This window comes from Taurulus bubalis (genome assembly GCF_910589615.1).
Source record: "Taurulus bubalis genome assembly, chromosome: 1".
Lineage (NCBI taxonomy): Eukaryota > Metazoa > Chordata > Actinopteri > Perciformes > Cottidae > Taurulus > Taurulus bubalis.
Window position 1 is genome coordinate 16981227 of NC_136589.1, and position 20437 is coordinate 17001663.

The 20437-nt window shown below is 39.5% G+C and overlaps 2 protein-coding genes and 1 long non-coding RNA gene across 3 annotated transcripts; 2 read left to right on the plus strand and 1 right to left on the minus strand.

The window, feature by feature from the left end:
* Nucleotides 1–605: 605 nt before the first annotated feature.
* Nucleotides 606–5830, minus strand: nubpl (nucleotide binding protein-like). Its single transcript, XM_079230144.1, has 10 exons — nt 5699–5830; nt 5499–5533; nt 5295–5385; nt 5159–5198; nt 4984–5074; nt 4806–4899; nt 4052–4137; nt 3689–3809; nt 2977–3059; nt 606–2408 (listed from the first exon to the last, which is right to left on the minus strand). The coding sequence occupies exons 1-10, from the start codon at nt 5796–5798 to the stop codon at nt 2346–2348; spliced, it is 804 nt and encodes a 267-aa protein (XP_079086270.1). The 5' UTR covers nt 5799–5830; the 3' UTR covers nt 606–2345.
* A 2860-nt stretch (nt 5831–8690) lies between these two features.
* dtd2 (D-aminoacyl-tRNA deacylase 2) lies at nt 8691–10650 on the plus strand. Its single transcript, XM_079231543.1, has 3 exons — nt 8691–8865; nt 9323–9392; nt 10222–10650. Exons 1-3 carry the CDS (start codon nt 8755–8757, stop codon nt 10533–10535), a joined length of 495 nt encoding a protein of 164 aa, XP_079087669.1. The 5' UTR covers nt 8691–8754; the 3' UTR covers nt 10536–10650.
* An 8518-nt stretch (nt 10651–19168) lies between these two features.
* On the plus strand, nt 19169–20398 carry LOC306747666. Its single transcript, XR_013771146.1, has 3 exons — nt 19169–19180; nt 19270–19390; nt 20367–20398. It is a non-coding gene; the product is annotated as an uncharacterized lncRNA (long non-coding RNA).
* Nucleotides 20399–20437: the final 39 nt, after the last annotated feature.

Sequence of the window (20437 nt, forward strand, 5' to 3'; positions counted from 1 at the left end):
CAAATAATTACCTCCTAACGTCTAACCCTAAGCATTTTTCCTTAACCTCTGTGGAAAACGTCACGGGGTTAAGGAAAGATGGGAAGGAGAATTCATGAGGAGTTAGGAAAAGACAATCGCGGTGTTTGGCAAATCTGACTCCACTTTCACTAAGCGACGTAATTATGACGCGACGGCAGGCGCATGTTAGTGACGTCAGTCTGCAGTCAGCGGTGAAACTCCAATGTTTCGAAGATGGACTACAAAAAGCGCATCTTAGATACTTCGTCCGTCTTCTTACAGTGTTGTGTCATAACGACATAAACAACCCGGTTCATTACTTTAATAACGAGGTTGGAATAGAAATGAACGAAGGAATATGAAAGTGAAACCAACGTATTTTTCACAGAGAATACAAAGCTACTAAACTGTCTCTTTGTTCAGTTTCTAACATACTGAATCTAATACGTTATCACACTAACGATGTGTGTCATATATGTGTGTCTCATATCCCTTTATGTTGTTAGGTTTATTTACATGCAGATTATAATCTGATCATAAAAATATGCAGACAACAGTTTATGAAACATCACACAACTCGTGTTGACTTGATATGTTTTATTGTAATGTGACAAAATAGTTGATTAAAAAGATGATAATCAGAAACATGACTCAGACTCAAGAGGTCGTCCAGTTTAACCCTTTCATTAAAGCTTCTGTAACTGAAGTCAAATAAAATAAAATAATTAGGGCTGAAGCTGCAGTTCAACACCAGAGAGAATATCAAATACCTCAGTTTGATCACTTTACAGCAGTTTTCAGCAACGTTACATTTGTAGTTTGCCAGCCGGTTCAACATATTATTGAAAGTATTTCCAAGTTATAGCAACGGTTATTTACATGATCTGCGTTTCTCGGTCATGGTCGTCTGCTCTCGTGAACGGCCGAATGATACGTCATTTTAAATGTTGCCGTTGCAAGGAATTGTGGGTCGGCATTATCTCCTTTCCTTTTGTAAAGGAAGGTCCAGTGGTTCCTATGCTAAATGAGCTAAGTTAGGAAGCATTGAAGCTCCTTTCCTTTGCGTTTGGACAATTCGACCGGCACTTATCATGGCGGCCAATTAGGTACTTCCGGGTCATTTCACTCAGTTAGGAAGGTTCCTAACTAAAATGGACTATTCGACCACAGCCAAGATATTAACAGATTGGTGCCAAATTCTATGTAACTTCTATACACCCTGAGAGTCGCCCCCTGGTGGTCAGTAGAGATAATGCAGCTTTAACACATGAAGTATTGGCTTCACTTTTCAGAAACGGAGGTTGCTCTCTGGTTTGGAGTCAGAGCTGTCTGAGGAGCAGGAAGTGGGAAGGGCTTAGCTTGATATTAACTTCCTATGAATTCAAATTTTTGAAGTCGACGTGTACTTATATTGCATCACTTGTATCTGTTCTGTATGTTTTTTTTTCTATTTTCGTTTGTTAATTATCCTTTTGTCAATAAAAAAATCAAAACACTGACTAATATCAACAGCAGAAGACAGAACATTAATGTGACTCTGACCTTTTTTCTAGATGAATAAAGAGCTATTTCATGTTTTGATGGCTTTTATTTGTATTCAACATGCAACAAGTTCCATCTGCTGTTTGTCCGTGGAATCGCACGATGAAATCCTCCAACATTAAAGAGTCATTCAGGTTATTTTCAGCAGGGATCTGACATTTCTTGTATCACACAAAACTAAGAATGTTTTTCAGAAAGATAAATCCCCGGTGACCTGAGTCCTCGTGGACTCTGATACGAGATTGTATTTATCATATTACAACGCTGTCTCTATTATGTATTTTAATGTTATTAAGACAATGCCTCAATATTTTGCGTCTTTATCGAACGGTACCTTTAAATCCTCTGAGAAATCCCTATTCACATAAAATCATCATTATTTCAAAAACATCTATGACATAATGATGGTTTTGGGGAACCCACATCTGTGATGTTTTTATTAGCTGTTTAAAACAACTGAAAAAACTAAATATCGAAGAACACATCTAAAATATTAAAGCAGCACAAAAAGAGAGATTTTTATATAATACTGCAGATGTTTTCCAGATTAAAAACCTAATTTTTGTCAGATTTAGCCACATTATGCTCCGTAATCTTAGCTGTTATTTATACATTTGTAGAGGCATTATTCAGTAACACTATAGTACTAATACACACAGAATACAGCAGTGCTTTCTAGTTAACTTATTGTGCGTTATGACAGCAAAGAAGTGCGTTTCTGTTCTTTTTGTGTATGTCAACATAAACGTGTGTTTAACACGTGTTTTGTGTGTCACATGATATGTGTCTTTATGTGCGCTCAATCAAGTGTCGACTTCCTCGAGTCTCTGGACCACCGCCGACGCCACCTTTCTGTACGCCTCCGCCTAGAGAGGACACACACACACACACACACACACACACACACACAAAATACATAAAAAACAACACCTCAGAGTATTGTGAAATGCAGTTGAACAGGAACGTGTCTCAACATCATCACCCATTTCTTTTACTCCTCGAACAAAATCCTCAATTTGTGATTGATCAAAAAGTGATTAATCAGTCTTTTCTTTTAATGAATTTGTGTGGATCAAGTCGGAGAGAAAACTGTTTGAAAATGTTGCTAAACAGCAACAAATGTGGATTGAAGTTGAATATTTTGTAAGATATAAACATGTGAATTTTGGAAACTGTTACGTTCTTCTTCTTTTTACCATTAATGTTGACTTTTGGAGTTAACCACGCTATGGAATCATTGTAAATATATATTTTTTGTATATTTTGTGCATTTTTTATATTCAATATTGCTTTCTCTGTATCTATAACTGCTGCTGTAGCTAAAAAAAAAAAAAGTAAGTATAATAAGAAAAGCTGCTCAGCATTCAGATGTTAGTGAATATGAGCACGGCGTCACAGATGATATAAAAGAACAGAGTCGATTTTAATAGAAACCTCCGGGCTGTCAGGAGAAGAGACGACCACGGGTTGTCCTCTGTCTGACATCTCACGGATGTTTAGATGAAGAGGAATGTCACCTGGAGATAAAAGTGGAAATCCATCAAAATGAGGAAAAATACCAAAGAAAGTAGGATTTTTATTTCCTGTTTTTCCTCTTTACAGGAACAAAATATGTATAAATGTATGAAATGAACATAGAAGTTAGAAGGTTTTTGTGAAAAAATGACAAATAAATAACAAATAGTTATAAAAATAAGTATTTGTTAAATAAGTATGAACTAGTATTTGTTAGAATAACATCTGTACAACATAACTGCAACACAACAAAACACTTGATAACACTTCAATCACATTTGGTCACTTCAATCACTTAAACTGGTGCAATATAAATATAACTATATTTTAAATACATTTTGAATCTGTCTGTATATATAATATTGCTAAATATCTTAGATTCTTTACTGTTTTACTGTTTATTTATACTACTTGTTTTTTATTTTACTATATGTCTCTTGCTGCTGTAATCCTCCAATTTCCCCACTGCGGGACTAATAAAGGATTATTTTATTTTATCTTCTGTACTGACAGAAAAAGACATGAAAGACGTCCGCAAAAGAACATTTTAAACTACAAACTAACCGTATTGTGCTCTGTACGTCTCTGAAAACAAATAACAACGTCAACAAACGAGCAGTCGAGGACTCACCCAGCAGTCGGACCCCCAGATTGTCGGCGAGCCTTCGGGCCCCGTCAGAGCCGAAGATGTGAGTCCGGTGGTCACAGTTTGGACACTGGAAGACGCTCATGTTCTGCACCAGCCCAAGAACCTGCAGGATATCTCACACACACACACACACACACACACACACACACACACACACACACACACACACAATATCACATTATTCACCTTTCTAAAAAATTGTTTACACAGTGTCTTCACCTGCGACTTCTTCCTAAACGAGAAGAAGAGGAAGAAGAGGAAGAAGAGGAAGAAGAGGTCAAGGAAGACAAAGAGGAAGAGAAAGAAGAGGTTCTATGTAAACACACACAGACACACACAGGTTACCGGCACGTTCACTTTCTTGAACATCTCGGCTCCTCTGCGAGCGTCCAGCAGGGCGATGTCCTGCGGCGTCGACACGATGACAGCTCCTGCACAACAAACACAAGTCTATACTCTTTTTTATTTGGTTTACTGTCAAAACACTTGTAATTGTGATTATTAATAATAAATTCCAATATTTTTTAGCCTTTTTCTAATATTTATAACCATTTTGACTTTGGGTCACGCTGACGTGCTAGCACAACTCCAGCTTGGCTGAACTTTTACAAAAAAGAAAATACTTTTATCAAAGAAATCATTTTAAACACCAAAACAAAAGTAAAAACATGAATAAATAAATGTCGCTAGCTAAATAGAGACCTACTTACCAGAGGACAATTATTATTTTGTGTTACTATTGTTATCATTATTAATTGTATTATTTTCATTATCATTATTATTGTATTATTATTACCATTGTTATATTGTGTTATATCATTATTAATATTATATAGTCATTATTAAATTGTATTATCTTTATGTTTATATACATATAATGTATTTATTATTATCATTATTACATTATGTATTACCATTTTTTGTATTGTATTATTATCATTATTATTGTATTATTAAATTGTATTATCATTATTATTATGTTTGTATAAATATTATTAATTGTATTATTATTAATTGTATCATTATTAATTGTATAATTGTTATCATTATTATTTAACGAGTGCCCTCACAAACAGGCACCAGTGTGCGTCTGACTGACCTGCTACTGGGATGTTCTGGGAGACGGACAGATGGACGTCTCCTGTCCCAGGAGGCATGTCGACCACCAGGTAGTCCAGAGACCCCCAGTCCACCTACGAACACAGACCTCCACCCCGTTAGAGCCCGGTCCGGTTCAGGGGTCCGACCTCAGCTGAAGGCATCACATTCAGTCCCACCTGCCGGAGCAGCCTCTCTACGGCCGACATCACCATCAGACCCCTCCACACAATCGGAGCCACGTTGTCCACCAGGAAGCCCATCGACATGCTAAAAGGAGAGAGAGGGAATCAGAGCCGGTGGGAGGACAGGTGAGCGCTGGAGGAGAGAACATGAAGCCCTGCAGGGACTCACCAGGGCACCCCGTAGTTCACCAGAGGGATCATCAGGTTGTCTGGAAGAAAGATGAAGTAAAAATCTGAATATAACCAGTAAAGTCAAGCGATCGGGTGACATTTGTGACACGGAGAAAGAGGAACAATGGCCGCACTGTCGTTGAGCTCCGGGTTTCCCTTCAGGTTCATCAGTTTGGGAATCGACGGGCCGTAAACATCGGCGTCCAGCAGACCAACTGCCTTGAGCTGAGAGAGACAGAAAGAGATCAGACACCTCTCAGTGAACCTGTTTTCATGAAGTCGGAAATTAATGATTGGCTCAAAATATAGAAGATGTAATACAAAAAATCCTTCCTCACCGGATCGTTGGCCAATAATCCGAGAGCTAAATTAACTGCAGAGAAAAACATGAGACATTAAACACTTTCCAACTGGTTGTGAAGTATTTTTAGTTTTTCTGTTTTTGTTGTGTGTTGATCATCAAACGTGTGACATCCGTCAGACTAGAACGTCCATTTCAGGACCAACAAAGACACGAGAAGAGTGGTCCGCGCCGTACCTGCGGTGGTGGACTTGCCGACGCCCCCTTTCCCCGACGCCACAACGATGACCTGTTTGACCCCGGCAATGGGCTTCTGTTTGGGAAGACCTTTGGCCATTTGCTGCCTCTGCCTCTCCTGCAGCGCCTTGCTGTCTACCGACCGCTGTGACGCGAGAACAGACACACAACAGACACGCAACAGACTCGCAATGAAGACGACGTCGACAGTTTGACCGTTGCTCATGTGTCGTCTATCAGGAGATTTAAGGATTTCTGTCAATTTCAGAAAGATAAAGTTAAGACTTAACAACTGAAAACACACTGGAGTTTAGAGGAAATAAAGATCCCATAAAACACACATTTTAAATCAACAGCTTTATTTGCTTCATTATAATACAAATAAATTAAGCTTTTTGCATGCATAATTTACGAGGAGACCCAAACATATATGGTACTACCGCTGCGAGAAAGTCAATGTTAAATTGACAGAATTTAACATGGAGTTTGGTCAGAGAGTGGAGAAATTATTTGACAAAACTGTCTAAAACGGTAAGAAAATAAATAGTAAATGTGTCGTCTTCAGGATTAAAATGATCTGATCTCCCTTTCTACTGTAATCAGGAGTTTTATAAGTTGATTTCGTAATTTACTAATGCTGTATAGATCAGATAAAGGTAATTAAGAACTTTTGGGCGGCCAAGCTATGACCAAATATATAAACATTTACAACTACACACTTCATGGAAGTCTGTGTTAATAACTGCAGATTTAATGGCTTATTAGAAAGTGAGAAGTCCTTTGATTTATGAATAGTTTACATGGCTTAAAGCTGATACATAAAGTATGATTCAATTATTAATTCAATGTATTGTTGTTAGTACTGCTGTCATAGCTGGTGCTGCTGTGGACATTTTTATATTAGAACATTTAAAAAAATATAAAAGTAATAGCTCATTAACACCCCATTAGTCTTAATTATAAAACAAGTTATTGATCAGTTACAGTGATTGAGTAATCTGTGTCTATAAGTAGAATCCGTAAGAATGTAAGTAAGCACTTCCGGTTTTGACGTTCAAAATGAAATCTTTAGCATTTGAAATTACATGTCTACAACATTGTTTGCGTGAAAAACAACATATTATCAATTATTAATATTTTAACAATCAATTGTGTTTTGCAAATGTATTTTGAAAAGTTTGGTTTAACCCCAGGGAAATACAAATTAACCGTTATAGCTTTTACTTTTGAAGACTTCTGGTTCTCTTCTTCTCGCGTTCTGTCGAGCTTTACGTTAGCAATGAAGCTGTTAGTTAGCTTTGACCTGAAGCTCACAGAAATAGACAGGTATCTCACCTGGCAGCGTGCGAGCTGCACACAACACGCAGGTCCCGGTTTTACTTCTGTCCCGGTTCGTGAAACCGAAAGCTTATGACCGGAAATTCTCAGTAGATGAGATATTCTGCTGTATGAGAACTGAGCCATGTTTAGCTGTTTAGGTGCTCCTCAGCTAGCTAGCTTGGTGCGCGTCAAGCTTGCGCAAAGTACGCATGCGTGTTTTATGTCTTCTTTAAAAAAAATAAAAGCTAGTTTTTATTTTTCTAAGTCTAATAACTTTGTGTCTTTTTACTGTTTTATTAAAAAACACAGACTTATTTCTTTATATTTAGTAATACATGCATTATCGATCCATTAATCAGTTTGTGAATCAACAATAGAACTGAATAATCAATCCAATTTGAAAATGATCTGGATCTTAATTAGATAAGGCTTGTTCGAGATGAGCCAGTTCTGCGCAGAATCGATCGGCGGCGATCAGTGCGCAATGCATGCCGGCTAGATTTGTGTCCGACTTGCTCCCGACTTGCTCTGACGTCATGCACACGTGGTCAACGATACTCTCACAAGACTAAGCCGACCGTCGATTTCAGAGGCAGGCGCTGCAGTGGCTCTCCCCCGACTGCTTGGCCCAGTGCATGATGGGAAACGCCTGGCTCTTGCCACATCAGAGAGCTGATTGGCTCTTAGATCTGACAGCAAACACCACGTGTCGTATTTATACAACACACATCAAAACTACTAGTAATGTATTTCACAGGCAGACATCAAAAGACCAAAGGATGCAGCTACACACTCATTTTTACATAAATATATATTTATAAACACATATAATAAATCCAAACGTGATCTGTAAACTACAAGTAAACAAAAGTTTGGAACTAACAGGAAGTACATTTTTCTGTGACTTCCTGCGTATACACAGCTGACAGCTGACAACTGTCTGACTTGATTGCAGTTTTTTGTCAACGAATCTTGCTGCGGCCGCCTGCTCTCGTCTGGATTCCAGGCGAGGCGCAGCTCTAACGAACGAGCCTATTATTGCAGTGGTGGAATGTAACTAAGAATTGTACTTAAGTACAAATTCAAGATACTTGTATTTTACTCGATCATTTCCATGTAATGCTATATTGTACTTTTTACTCCACTACATCTCAGAGGTACATATATACAATATCTAAACACTTCTTCCACCACTGCGTAACTGCATCATTTTTACTGGATAATTAGCATTCATACTTGCAACCACACATTTAATTAATTTATACTTGATTCTTTTGAAAAATAAATGTGCATGTGTTTTAACAAAGATGCATAAGAAAACTGTCAAACTGTCGTCTACTTTAATGGTCTTGAGTATTCTTATATTTTAAAACATGCATATTTGTTTTGTTGCTCTTTTTCTTACTTTTATTTACAAAATCACATTTATCTCACACAGGAAGACGAGATGTATTTACTTTAACTGTGTTTTTTTGTGTGCTGCAGTTTGAAATTGTTCTTTATTTTCATATTATCACATTAACAAGAGAAAGAAAGAAAAATGAACACTGCGAAAATAATGCGCAGCTTTGAGCCCCGTTCAGTTGACGTCAATACGGAAGTGTGTCGCGTGAGTTTTCTCTTTGGGATTTTGAACCAGTCTGTCAGTTCATAAATTAATGGTGTTCAAATTCCTCGTGTTGCATTGCAGACTCAAAACAGCAGAGAGGACGCTTGTTTTGTATAACTTAGCAGTGATGACAGAGAGAGGCGGTGCTCCGGCGGCGCGGGCGGTGCTTCAGCAGTGTCTGCAGGCCAGGCTGCAGGTGAAGCCCGCAGTGGAACTCTCAGAGGCTCAGTTTGTCCAGGTGAGAACATCTCATTCGCGTTCACTGGGACTATGAAATGCATTACATTTAAAACTTAAAGAAAAATAAGGAAACATTGGATTAAAAAATAGCAAAAAAAAAACAAAACATGAAGAACATTTTGAGGACAAGGAAACTATAAATTATTAATCAGAATCATTTACTGGCCAACTACGTTCCAGATACAAGGCATTTGATTAGGTGAAAGGTGCATAAAATAAACAATAGACATAGAATAAAACAATAAACAGACCTAAAATAAAACAATACAAATAATAAAAACAATAAATACCTTTATTTTTAGAGAGTAGTTATGATTTAAAAGTGGGATATTGTGTGTCATTGGCATCACAATAATAAGATAAGTTAAATAAACAATTTTAAGGTATTTGACCGTGAACGCTGGCTCCTCATTGGTCCTCTCACTGATGATGTATTCTGTTCTCTGTTCTCTCAGATCGACAGAGGAATGGTGATCTACATCTGCTTCTTCAAAGGAGCCTCGGACGACCTCCTGCCCAAGATGGGTCAGTGAGACACATTTTATATATGAAACATAAACATAATATATGAAATATAAAGTCTCCACATCTGGCTCAGTTTGTCACATTAAAGCACTGTTAGATTATTATGTCTGCACGTTGAGCATCTTCTTTATACTTTTAATATTTGCACATTTCTTGTCAACATATTTGCACATTGCATCCTTTTCACTTATATTTACATATTTTACATATTTGGATGTATTTTTCATAGTTTTTTAACCCTCAGAGGTACATATTGTACTTTTTTACTGCACTACATTTTAGAGGTACATATTGTATTTTTTACTGTATTACATCTCAGAAGTATATACTGTACTTTTTACTGTTCTACATCTCAGAGGTACATATTGTACTTTTTACTGTACTACATCTCAGAAGTACATATTGTACTTTTTACTTTACTACATCTCAGAGGTAACTGTTGTACTTTTTACTGTACTACATCTCAGAAGTACATATTGTCCTTTTACTTTACTACATCTCAGAGGTAACTGTTGTACTTTTTACTGTACTACATCTAAGAGGTAATTATTGTACTTTTTACCTAACTACATCTCAGAGGTAACTATTGTACTGTTTACTGTACTACATCTCAGAAGTAACTATTGTATTTTTTACTGTACTACATCTCAGAAGTACATGTTGTACTTTTTTTTTATCTCCTCCCAGTGAAACCTCCTCAACTTCAACAACTTTCTCCTTCTGATCTTGACTTCTGTGATACTTGTGTGTGTTTTTCCCTCACATGTGTATTCTTGTGTTGTTCCGCACCGTGACGGTCTGAGGCGTAAACCCATATCCTCCCCTCCAGCGTCCACGCTGCTGAACCTGAAGCTGTGCGAGTCCGACTCGGGGAAGATGGTGTCGGTGTCGGAGCTCCCTGGCAGCCTGCTGATCGTCCCTCAGGCCACACTGGGCGGGAAGGCCAAAGGCAGAGCCATGCAGTACCACGACAACGTCAGCAAGGAGGACGGACTGCGGCTCTACGGCGCCTTCGTCTCGTTGTGTGAGGGGCAGCTGGCGGCGGCTGAAGCTGAAGTGACGGTGAAACACGGGACGTACGGGAACAGACAAGTGCTGAAGCTCGACACCAACGGACCCTACACGCATCTGATCGACTTCTGATGGAGGAAGCTGAGCTGGGGTCAGCATGGAGGTCAAAATGTCTAAATATCTACTAACAAGACCAGAAACAGCCGCTAAGACTTCATGTTTTGATATTTGATTTATCCATTTGTGATAAAAAATAATAATAATAAAAAAATAAAAACAACAATGACATTCAAACTCCCAAAGTTTTTAAACACAGAAGAAGAACGCTAGCTCATAAAAACACCACCTGTGTGTGTGTGTGTGTGTGTGTGTGTGTGTGTGTGTGTGTGTGTGTGTGTGTGTGTGTGTGTGTGTGTATACACTGCTCCAAAAAGTGAAAAGATTATGTGGCAGGGTCGTCCGTTTTGTCAAAATTCTATTTCTGCAACTCAAAATGCTTCTCTATATCTTGTGTGGCCCACACGTGCTTGTATGCGTGCTTCAAGTGCATCAATTCCTTCATCCTCCAGGTAGTGCCTGCATACTCTTGCCACATGAGGCCGGGCATTGTCGTGCCTCAGGACCATGGGTTCAAGGATTTCATCCCGATACCTAATGGCAGTCAGACTGCCGTTCTCTAGCCTGTAGAGGTCTGTGCCTCCCAAGACCATCACAGACCCACCACCAAACCGGTCATGCTGAACAATGTTGCAGGCAGCACAGCATTCTCCTTGGCTTCTCCAGACCCTTTAGCGTCTATCACAGGTGCTCAGGGTGAACCTCCTCTCATCTGTGAAAAGCACAGGGCGTCAGTGGCGGACATGCCAATTCTGGTGTTCTACAGCAAATGCCAATCGAGCTACACGGTGCTGGGCAGTGAGCACAGGGCACCCTACAGGACGTAGACCCTGAGGCCGCCCTCATGAAGTCTGGCTCTGATTGTTTGGGCAGAGACATTCACACCAGTGGCCTGCTGGAGGTCAGTCTGAGAGTAGAGAGTATGCAGGCAGTACCTGGAGGATGAAGGAATTGATGCACTTGAATGGCCCTCACGATCACCTGACCTAAACCCGATAGAACACCTCTGACATTATGTTTCGGTCCATCAGACACCGCCAGGTTGCTCCTCAGACTTTACAGGAGCTCCCTGATACCTTCAGACAGATCTGGGAGGACATCCCACAAGACACCATCCGTCGTCTCATTAGTAGCATGCCGCGACGTTGTCAAGCACACATACAAGCACGTGGGGGCCACACAAGATATTGAGAAGCATTTTGAGTTGCAGAAATTGAATTTTGGCAAAACGGACTAGCTTTTTTTGAACAGTGCATATATATATATCAAACAATCACCACAAACAGAAGGGATTAAAATAGAAAGAGGAAAATCATTTCATGAAAAATTAAAACAGATATATAAACTAATTCAGTAAAGAATACCAGTGGTGGAATGTAACTTAAGCGCCAATTTAAGTTTAATTTCATGCTACTATTTACAACTTCCCACTTGATCTCAGTACTTTTTACTGCACTTCAATGACCTGACAGTAAACACAAAGTTCATAATGTCTTTTACATATTAAAAAACTTTATTAAGTTTACTTAAGTAAAGCATCTGAGTACTTCTTCGTAGTTTAATGTTGAAAATGTGTCCTCTGTGAGTCAGTGATGCAGGGTGTCATGTCTCCTCCGGGCCAGCAGGAGGCAAGCAGCTGCGTTTTCAAGGACCGGAAATAAACAGCACTCAGTAAACTTGGGTTACAGCAGCTTTTACAACCTGCGTCAAACCCGTTTATCTGTCAAGTCAGGAGCAAGTGCGAGCAATGCTTTTTCCGGTTAATTGTTTTGCCGCCAAAATAAAAGCACGCATGTTTGGGAATAAATTGTAAAATGTATTCGACAATAATTATCTGCTGTCTGTGTAACTTGTGAGTCTTTAAAAAAAGCGCTCTTTGCGACCTCAAATTCATCAAACAAAACACATAATCTGAAACAAAATAATTGTAAACATGAACGTTAAACAGTCGCTGTGTTAGGTTTATCTTTATATAATCAATAATTTAATCTACTGATATAACCTTTCAGATACTGACAATTTTTTTTGTCTTAATATTTTTATTTTTTATTTGTCGTTGTTGTTTTACAATAACGACTAATTTAAAAATGTTTAAATTAAGATAAAATACATCTTTTATTGATTGAGGCTCAAATGTAGACGTTTCAGCTCCACAAGGACGGAAATAAGTACATGAATAGAGAAAGTTAAGCAAATAATTCGAATAATAGTTGTATACATTAAAAATGATTCATAGATAGTCAAACAAAATTGTAAAATAAACACACAAAAAAAACTTTGTTTCAGTTGTATTGGCAAATCTTTATTTATTTTGAAGTTTACAAATCTTCGTACATAAACAAAAAACCATGTCATATAGTATATAGTTCAAACTTGTGTCTCAATTAATAAATATATATATACATATATATGTATATGTGTATATATATATATATATATATATATATATATATATATATATATATATATATATATATATATATATATAAACATAGATGAAGATATTTTCTTTAAAGTAAAAAGTCACTAGCTAAATGTGAACTTTATTTTGAAATCTACGACACCGGAAGTTACGAGGTTGCTGCCGCGAGCTTAAACCTGCGAACCACCAAACGCCACATTTAGCGTCTAGTTTGAGCTGAAATGTCACACTTTGTGTGGTGCTTTTGCACATTTAGACGAAGTGAAGCACAGTTCATGTCGATTGACCGACTGGTCACGTGCAGAAACCGCGCATGGACCGTTTAGTTCCCACTGAAAGTTGATGGCGGTGTAACGAGGATTTGTGTGTACCGAACGCAAGATGTTCTGAAGGTGGGAAACGTTTTTTTTTTTCTTCCGTTGGGACACTTATAACGATAAAAGCGTTCACTCAACGACATTAAGCGTCACGTGCCGTGACGTCAGAGGCACCGCGACAGTCTGCGTGTTTTGTTTGATTTTCCCACCTCGATTGATGTAATTCTCATCAATAAATAGTAGCTAATTTTTTATTTATTTTCCTTCCAATTAATCGATTGATTGCTTATAAATTGTCAACAATAATGACGACATTGTCCATGAAGTCATTAAGAAATTGAAGTTTATTTGTTTTTGCTAAATGACAATGTCATAAAATTCAGCTGCAATCAATATAAAGGATTTGCTTATTAACAGCAACATGTAACATTCTGATTTAATATTAACAAACCACCAATTGATGCTTTGTTTATATGGTGTCATCAATAGCGTTTCATTATATTATATGAACTAAGAGGGATGGAAAACAAATACAAATATCTAAAGGTTTTCAATATACAATGTATAAAAGTCAGGAATAATCTATTAATTATCACTTGGACAAGCTTAACATTTATGAAAAATGTCATAGCCTGTTAATCAATAAAAGGACTATTCTTTGAAGCTTCAGTCCAGGAGTTCCTCTTCACCTCCTCGTCTCCATCTCCTCTCACAGATGCCGTCTTTTGACTTGTTGAACCGGGTGGAGCAGTTCATGCGGACGGGAACGTTTCCCCTCGAATCATCGAAGAGCTCCAAGAAAGTGACCAGAGCGGCCAGCAAGCACTTCATCTATAAAGGTATTTAATATCCACTCTGACTGAGAAAAAAACCTACGTTTAATACGTAACAAGCATGTAAACATGATCACTAATTTGTGTTTTTTCATATTAAACTCACAGGATAGTTTAATGTAACTTATCACAAGGCAACGTTGGTGCAAAAGTGGGTGCAGTGCAACAATAAAGTGAATTTGGACAATAAAAGTAATTCAAATCAAACTTGTTTTACATGTTTGTTGCGTAGACCCAAATAAAAAACCCAAAAAACAAATAACCAAATACAAACCCCAAAAAATATTTGGGTGAAAATCTTCGACCTTATATAGTCTATATAATCCTACGTCCTATACGTTCAATTAGCAGTTTGAACCAGGAAAAGCATTCACGGAAGAAGTATTCAGACATTTTACTCGAGTAAAAGTAGTAATTCCACAGTTTAAAAAATATATATACTCTGTTACACGTAAAAGTCCATCATTTATAATATTTTGCCAGTAAAAGTACTAAAGTATTAGCATCAAAATGTACTTAAAGTACCAAAATTAAAATTTCATAATGGTTCATTTTTGGAAAAAATTATCAAAGTAAAAGTTTAGCTGATTTTAGTTACTTTATAAACTGATGTGTAACTCAACACATTATTTATCAGTTGATTTATATTAATAATCGCAATGAAAAATAAAATAAAATAATCCTTTATTAGTCCCACAGTGGAGAAATTGCAGGATTACAGCAGAAGACAGGTAAAGTGCACACAAGAGACACATAGTAAAATAAAAAACAAGTAATATAAATAAGCAGTAATAAAAACGGCAAAGAATCCACAATATAAATATTATATGTACAGACAGAATAAAAAAAGTTAAACATTTTTTTATTTAAATTGCACCAGTTGAAGTGATTTGTGGTCTACTGCGAACTCAGCTGGTTGTGCAGCCTGACAGCAGCAGGAAGGAAGGACTTGCGGTAAAGTAACTAAAGTAGAAGTATAGTAGTAGAAGTATCTGAAAATAAAAATATACCAAGTACCTCAAATGCTTGACCCTGAAATGTGCTTCCCATCCTCCAGATGGCTGCCTGCTGCGCTCGTACCGAGGCCGCCTCCTCCGCGTCGTGAGGAGCGACGAGGAGGTGAGGGAGATCCTGGCCCGTTACCACGACAACAACAGCCACGCGGGCCGGGTCCGGGTCGTCAAGGAGATAATGGTGAGTTTTATTTTTAATGATGGTGATTGTGATAAAAAAAATAATATTTTAAAGGAGTCGTACGAACAGCAAGCATTTCTGTCTCCTGTACAGCTGATGTACTACTGGGTCGGAGTGACCGAGGCAGTGAAGGCCTGGATCCAACAGTGTACCTTCTGCCAGAGTCGGACCCCCGCAGAACCGCCCGCACCGCCCGTCCAGTTCTGCCTGGCCTACGGCTGCGACGCCTCCAGCTACATGCACCCGCAACTCAGCTTCCACAGGTCGGACGCCATGAAAGACAAACATTCGAAAAGCTGTCTGTTGTCACTTAAAAGAAATGGAAGAAGACGCAGTTCTTTGTTTGATTATTACATGAATCAGAAGGATTTATCTTCTGTTCCCTCTTAATGCTCTATTAGCGACGCATGCTGAATCACATCAAATCAGGTAATTTCTTGAACGTACTTTAAAAACAAAAACATGAGCCTTCCAAAAACCTGGATGAAAACATAGAAGGCAACATGCATGTCTCAGAGACAACAACTGTGTGTGTTAATGGTTAAAAGAAGATTAAAGAAAAAAAAAAAAGAAGATTAAAAATAACAGTGATTGGAAGCGTCCCCCAAAGGAAGAACATTAAATGAGAATGAAAGGGGACCTATGATGGAGCCCTGCGGTACTCCACCGGCAGATTCTCCCTCGGTCTCTTTGTCTTTCAGCTCTGAAAACCAAAACTCTGTCCTGCAGGTTTCCCAAGGACGCAGAGCGCCGGCGAAGGTGGCTGCTGCTGTCTCAGAGGGACGAAGGCTCGCTCCGCACGAACTCCTGCCTCTGCTCCAGACACTTTGAACCGGCCTGCTTCTCGACGGGCGAGGGGGGTCAGCTGACTCTGTCGCCAGACGCCGTGCCCACAGTCGTCTCCGTGGCGGCGGTGCAGGAGGACGAGGTGACACAATGCGGGGCCGCACACACGGAAAGAGTAGGCGCTAAATTACCTCTAGCCTCTGCACAGCAAAAGGCCAACCTCGCAGGAGCTTGCATTCAAAACAAAAAGCACAGCAATAAGAGCAGAAATATGTTTTGCGAAGAGTTGTCCAGGAGGACACAAAGGTTTAAATCAATGTCGCCCAATCTTTTAGATCCGAAACCTCCACAAGTAATAATGAAACAAACTAAATATCATGTTCATATTTGTCTTTTATTGGATCTTTACTGTTAACCGGTAATTCTTCGGGCCTCTACAAAAATGACGTCATAATCAAAAAATGGTAAAGAATCACTCTTCTAGATTATTTGTGTTCCATTAACTTGAATTTACACTTTAATATTATTGTGAATATATGTAGCCTGAAATGATCTTTGTTTTGTCCCTTTTAAACTAATCCCTCCTGCAAATATCAATTCATGCTCTCAATATACTATATTGTTTTAACTTCCCTTCTGTCTTGTGAGGTTCAGTTAGAAATGTGAAGAAGAAAGTAATTAGTCCACTAAAAGATCATGAAAAAAAATTAGGCTAAGTATTGTTTTATTGGCGTTGGCATTATTTTAAGGGAATGAATTAAAAGGAAAGCATTCAGAAAGTTATCCTTTCCACAAAGTGCTTTACATAAACCACAAAAAAGGCGTAAAACATATGAAACGAATAAAATAAAATAGAAACTAAGACAATTCATGAAAGAAAGCTGAAATAAAATGATTTCAAATCAAAAAACAGTAAATTGTGCAAAAGCATAAAGATGTAATATCTTCACTAAATGTTTCCACCTTTCTTGGTTTTCAGGTTCCGGCCCCTTCAGACGAGGACTTCCTCCAGTCCAGCACCCTGGAGGACCTCCTCTCCACAGCTGCTGCAGAAACTGCAGACCCCGCCGAGCCTGCCTTTGATCGCTCCAACCCCCCCACGGAGCTGCAGGAGCACCGGTACTGCCTACCAGGTCCCGATCCGGACTCCAGGGAGGTCCAGGCAGTGCTGGAGCTCAAGAGGAGGAAGACCGTCATCGAGCCGAGCTTCAAGGCCTACACCCAGATTGCAGAGTAGATCCTCCACCCGACTTCTTTTCACATGCCGTTGGTTTAGCTCATCGTGTGCTAAAGGGTTTTCATGTTGCAGGTACCTGAGCCACAGAGTCTTACCCATGCAGAGCAAGGCCGCCAGAGGGGGTTTAAAGAGGATGGCCAAGCGCTTCGGCCTCAAAGGTGAGTGGAAAGAGTGATTTTCTTTGGTTTACCCTCCGTGAGCCAGATTGTAGCACCTTCAGAAACCTTCCTCTGCTGTTTCAGATGGAGTGCTGATGTACACGCGAGTCTCTCCTCCTCTCCGAGTGCCACGCAGCAAAGAGGAGGTTTATATCCCAAGTCATTCTGTAACGGCATCTGAAGGTTTCCTTTTCGAGTCTCAAAAAAACAACTTTTCGATGCACAGGTGACCTCAATCCTGCAGCAGTTCCACGACAACCAGGGTCACTACGGCCACGGCATCTGCCAGCGGGAGATCACCAAGCACTTCTACTGGGCCAGCATGACCCGCGACCTGGCCCGCTGGATCTCCAGCTGCGACACCTGCCTCAACAGAACCAAGAGGAAGTGGCTCCGCTGCAGCGTCTCCACCTGCACCAACTGCTGCGGGCCGGTGGAGCGAGGCCTGGGCCTCACCTTCCACAAGTAGGGGCGCATTTCTCTATGTTAAAGGGACGGTTGGGGTGGTTTATGTGCAGCGCTTTAAGTGGGGAAAACTCAGAAGTGTCGGAACTTATTCACATGTGCCGTGTGTGCTGGCCGGTATCAGTATTAATTATTAACATGCATTCTGAATTTCTACAGTAAATAGAAGATACTTTGAGTTATTGGGTTTGAAAATTGTACTAAATCTATGCAATTTCACACCATTCTAGTGCATAATTATTACTGCCGGCCTTGATTACACCCAAAAAGGTGAAGGACTAAACTTGCTATAGTTGAATACTTATTTTATTACACGTATCACAGCCTTCAGAAGAAGATTTAATACTTCTGGAAATCAAAAGATTCATACAACTTTTAAATACTGTTTAACCAATAATTGGAAACCTGAAGGGAGAAAAGGTTTCTACATAAGCTATTTGTTCAAAAATACAAAAGGTTGTGGTGAACAGTTTACTAATTATTGTAAAGACAACACCCTTGGTGCTCTCCAAACCTCATGTACGTCGGTATCTGACAATTAAAATAACCTTTAACTTAATAAAGGTAATGTTACTGCTTTTAATGAGGCTGCAGCAAAACTGTGTCACATAATTGTACTAACTAACTAATAATAATTACTAAAATGAATACAAAATTGCGTGTACATTTACAACTTTAATCACGTAAATCTTGAGGTGACTCCAACTACCAGACGCCTCTAAGAGACAGAAAAAGGACATTTTGTGGATTTGTTTTATATTTTTCTTTATTCAGTGAAGACAAACAAGTGGTGCATTTGAAGCCAGTCAACAGAGGACCTCCAGAATTATGTTTACTTTTTATTAATATTACTTTATCTGTGTTCGTCCGTCTCCACCTCCAGGTTTCCCCTCGACAACTTCGCCCTGCTGACTCAGTGGCTGAAGGCCGTTGGCCGTCCCAACTGGCATCCTCGCCTCGGCTCGTCCGTTTGCTCGACCCACTTCACCGAGGACTGCTTCGACCGCAGCGGGGTCAAGGTCTCTGTCCAGCCGGACGCCGTGCCCACGCTGCTGGTCCACGGCAACTCAGCGGTGAGTCTCACGAGTTGCTTTCAGTGCGTCGGAACAAGCTAAGCGGTTGAAGTGCGAGTCTGTGACAAGAAGCCGTTGCTCGTACAACTCCTGCGCTGTCGGTTTTAAAAGCTTGAGTTGTGTCTTTCGTTCACAGACTCTGTCCAGAGGTCCGACTCAGCCTGCAGGGGAGGAGGTACGTAGGTTCCCGCTTAACTAAATGTTATATGTATCAGATTCAATGTAAGGTTCTGCCTATATTTATCGCTCGCTCTGTGTGAGCAGGCCTATTTTGCCAAGTACGATGCAGTGGAGCTCTACCTTAGCAGACGCACATATCCTCCTGGGCTGAGCTACGTGGAGAAGAACACCTTCAGGAGGTTCTGCAAGAAGTTCTCCATCAAAGGTTTGTAAGAACCAGAATCCAAACACATTCAGAATAAATCATAGGTCAGTCCATTTCTCTGTGATTTCTTTTGAACCAAAGTAAGGCTGAACTGTGTGTTGTCTATGTAGTTTGTGGTGGAGCCTTAAACTATTTAAAGAGGGAATGTAAAAGAATATATGCACAAAAAAGATCTGATCTTTTTTAATTTCGATTTTATAGAAACATTATGGTCCAAAGGGTCTCAAGACGGACACATAAACACGACACACGGGCATAGTACATTACAAAGTACTTAATTTATAACAAAATTATCAAAGCAATTGGGTGGAAGGAATCTGTATCTTAAAGCTGCATTCTCTCTCCTGACCACCAGGGGGCGACTCCTCTGGTTGTATAGAAGTCTATATAAAGGACTCTACTTCTTTCTTGATTTATTCCCTCAGTAAACATTGTAAGCATGAGTTTATGTCTCTGTAGTGGCCATTTGTCCAGTGGATAAAAGAAAAGAAATATAAATAAAATAAAATAAACCCATATCAAAAAGCCACTGATGCACCGTAGGTTATGTAAATGACACAGCTAAAAGAATGCCGGGTTTATGCGGGAGTCCGGTTTTACTGAGGTCTATTGTAACTTTTCAAAACAAACAAACAGACAAAATAACAAAGAACCCCCCCCCCCCCCCCCCCCCCATGCTGCCTTTCCCTCTTGACCTGATCTGATGCTGGTGACGCTGTCGCTGAGCTGGTAAAAAAAATCATAAGCCTACCCAGGTGCATTCGGTCCTGTACCCGCCTACTCGTTTAAGTACACCAGGTGCCCATAGCATTACCCAATTAACAAACTAAAGACTAAGTAAACAACTATAATTAAACAATGCTACTTGTGAATAAAAATAACTTATAATATTAGTAAATAGCTTCTACAGTCTCAATCTCTAGTTTCAAGTCTTCTTTATGAATAAAATGCGTCCACCTTGCTCTCTGGGCTCCAGATGGCGAGCTGCACATCGTGAGAGGCGACCGGGTGCGTTTGGTTCTGAGGAGCCGGCAGCGAGTGGAAGCC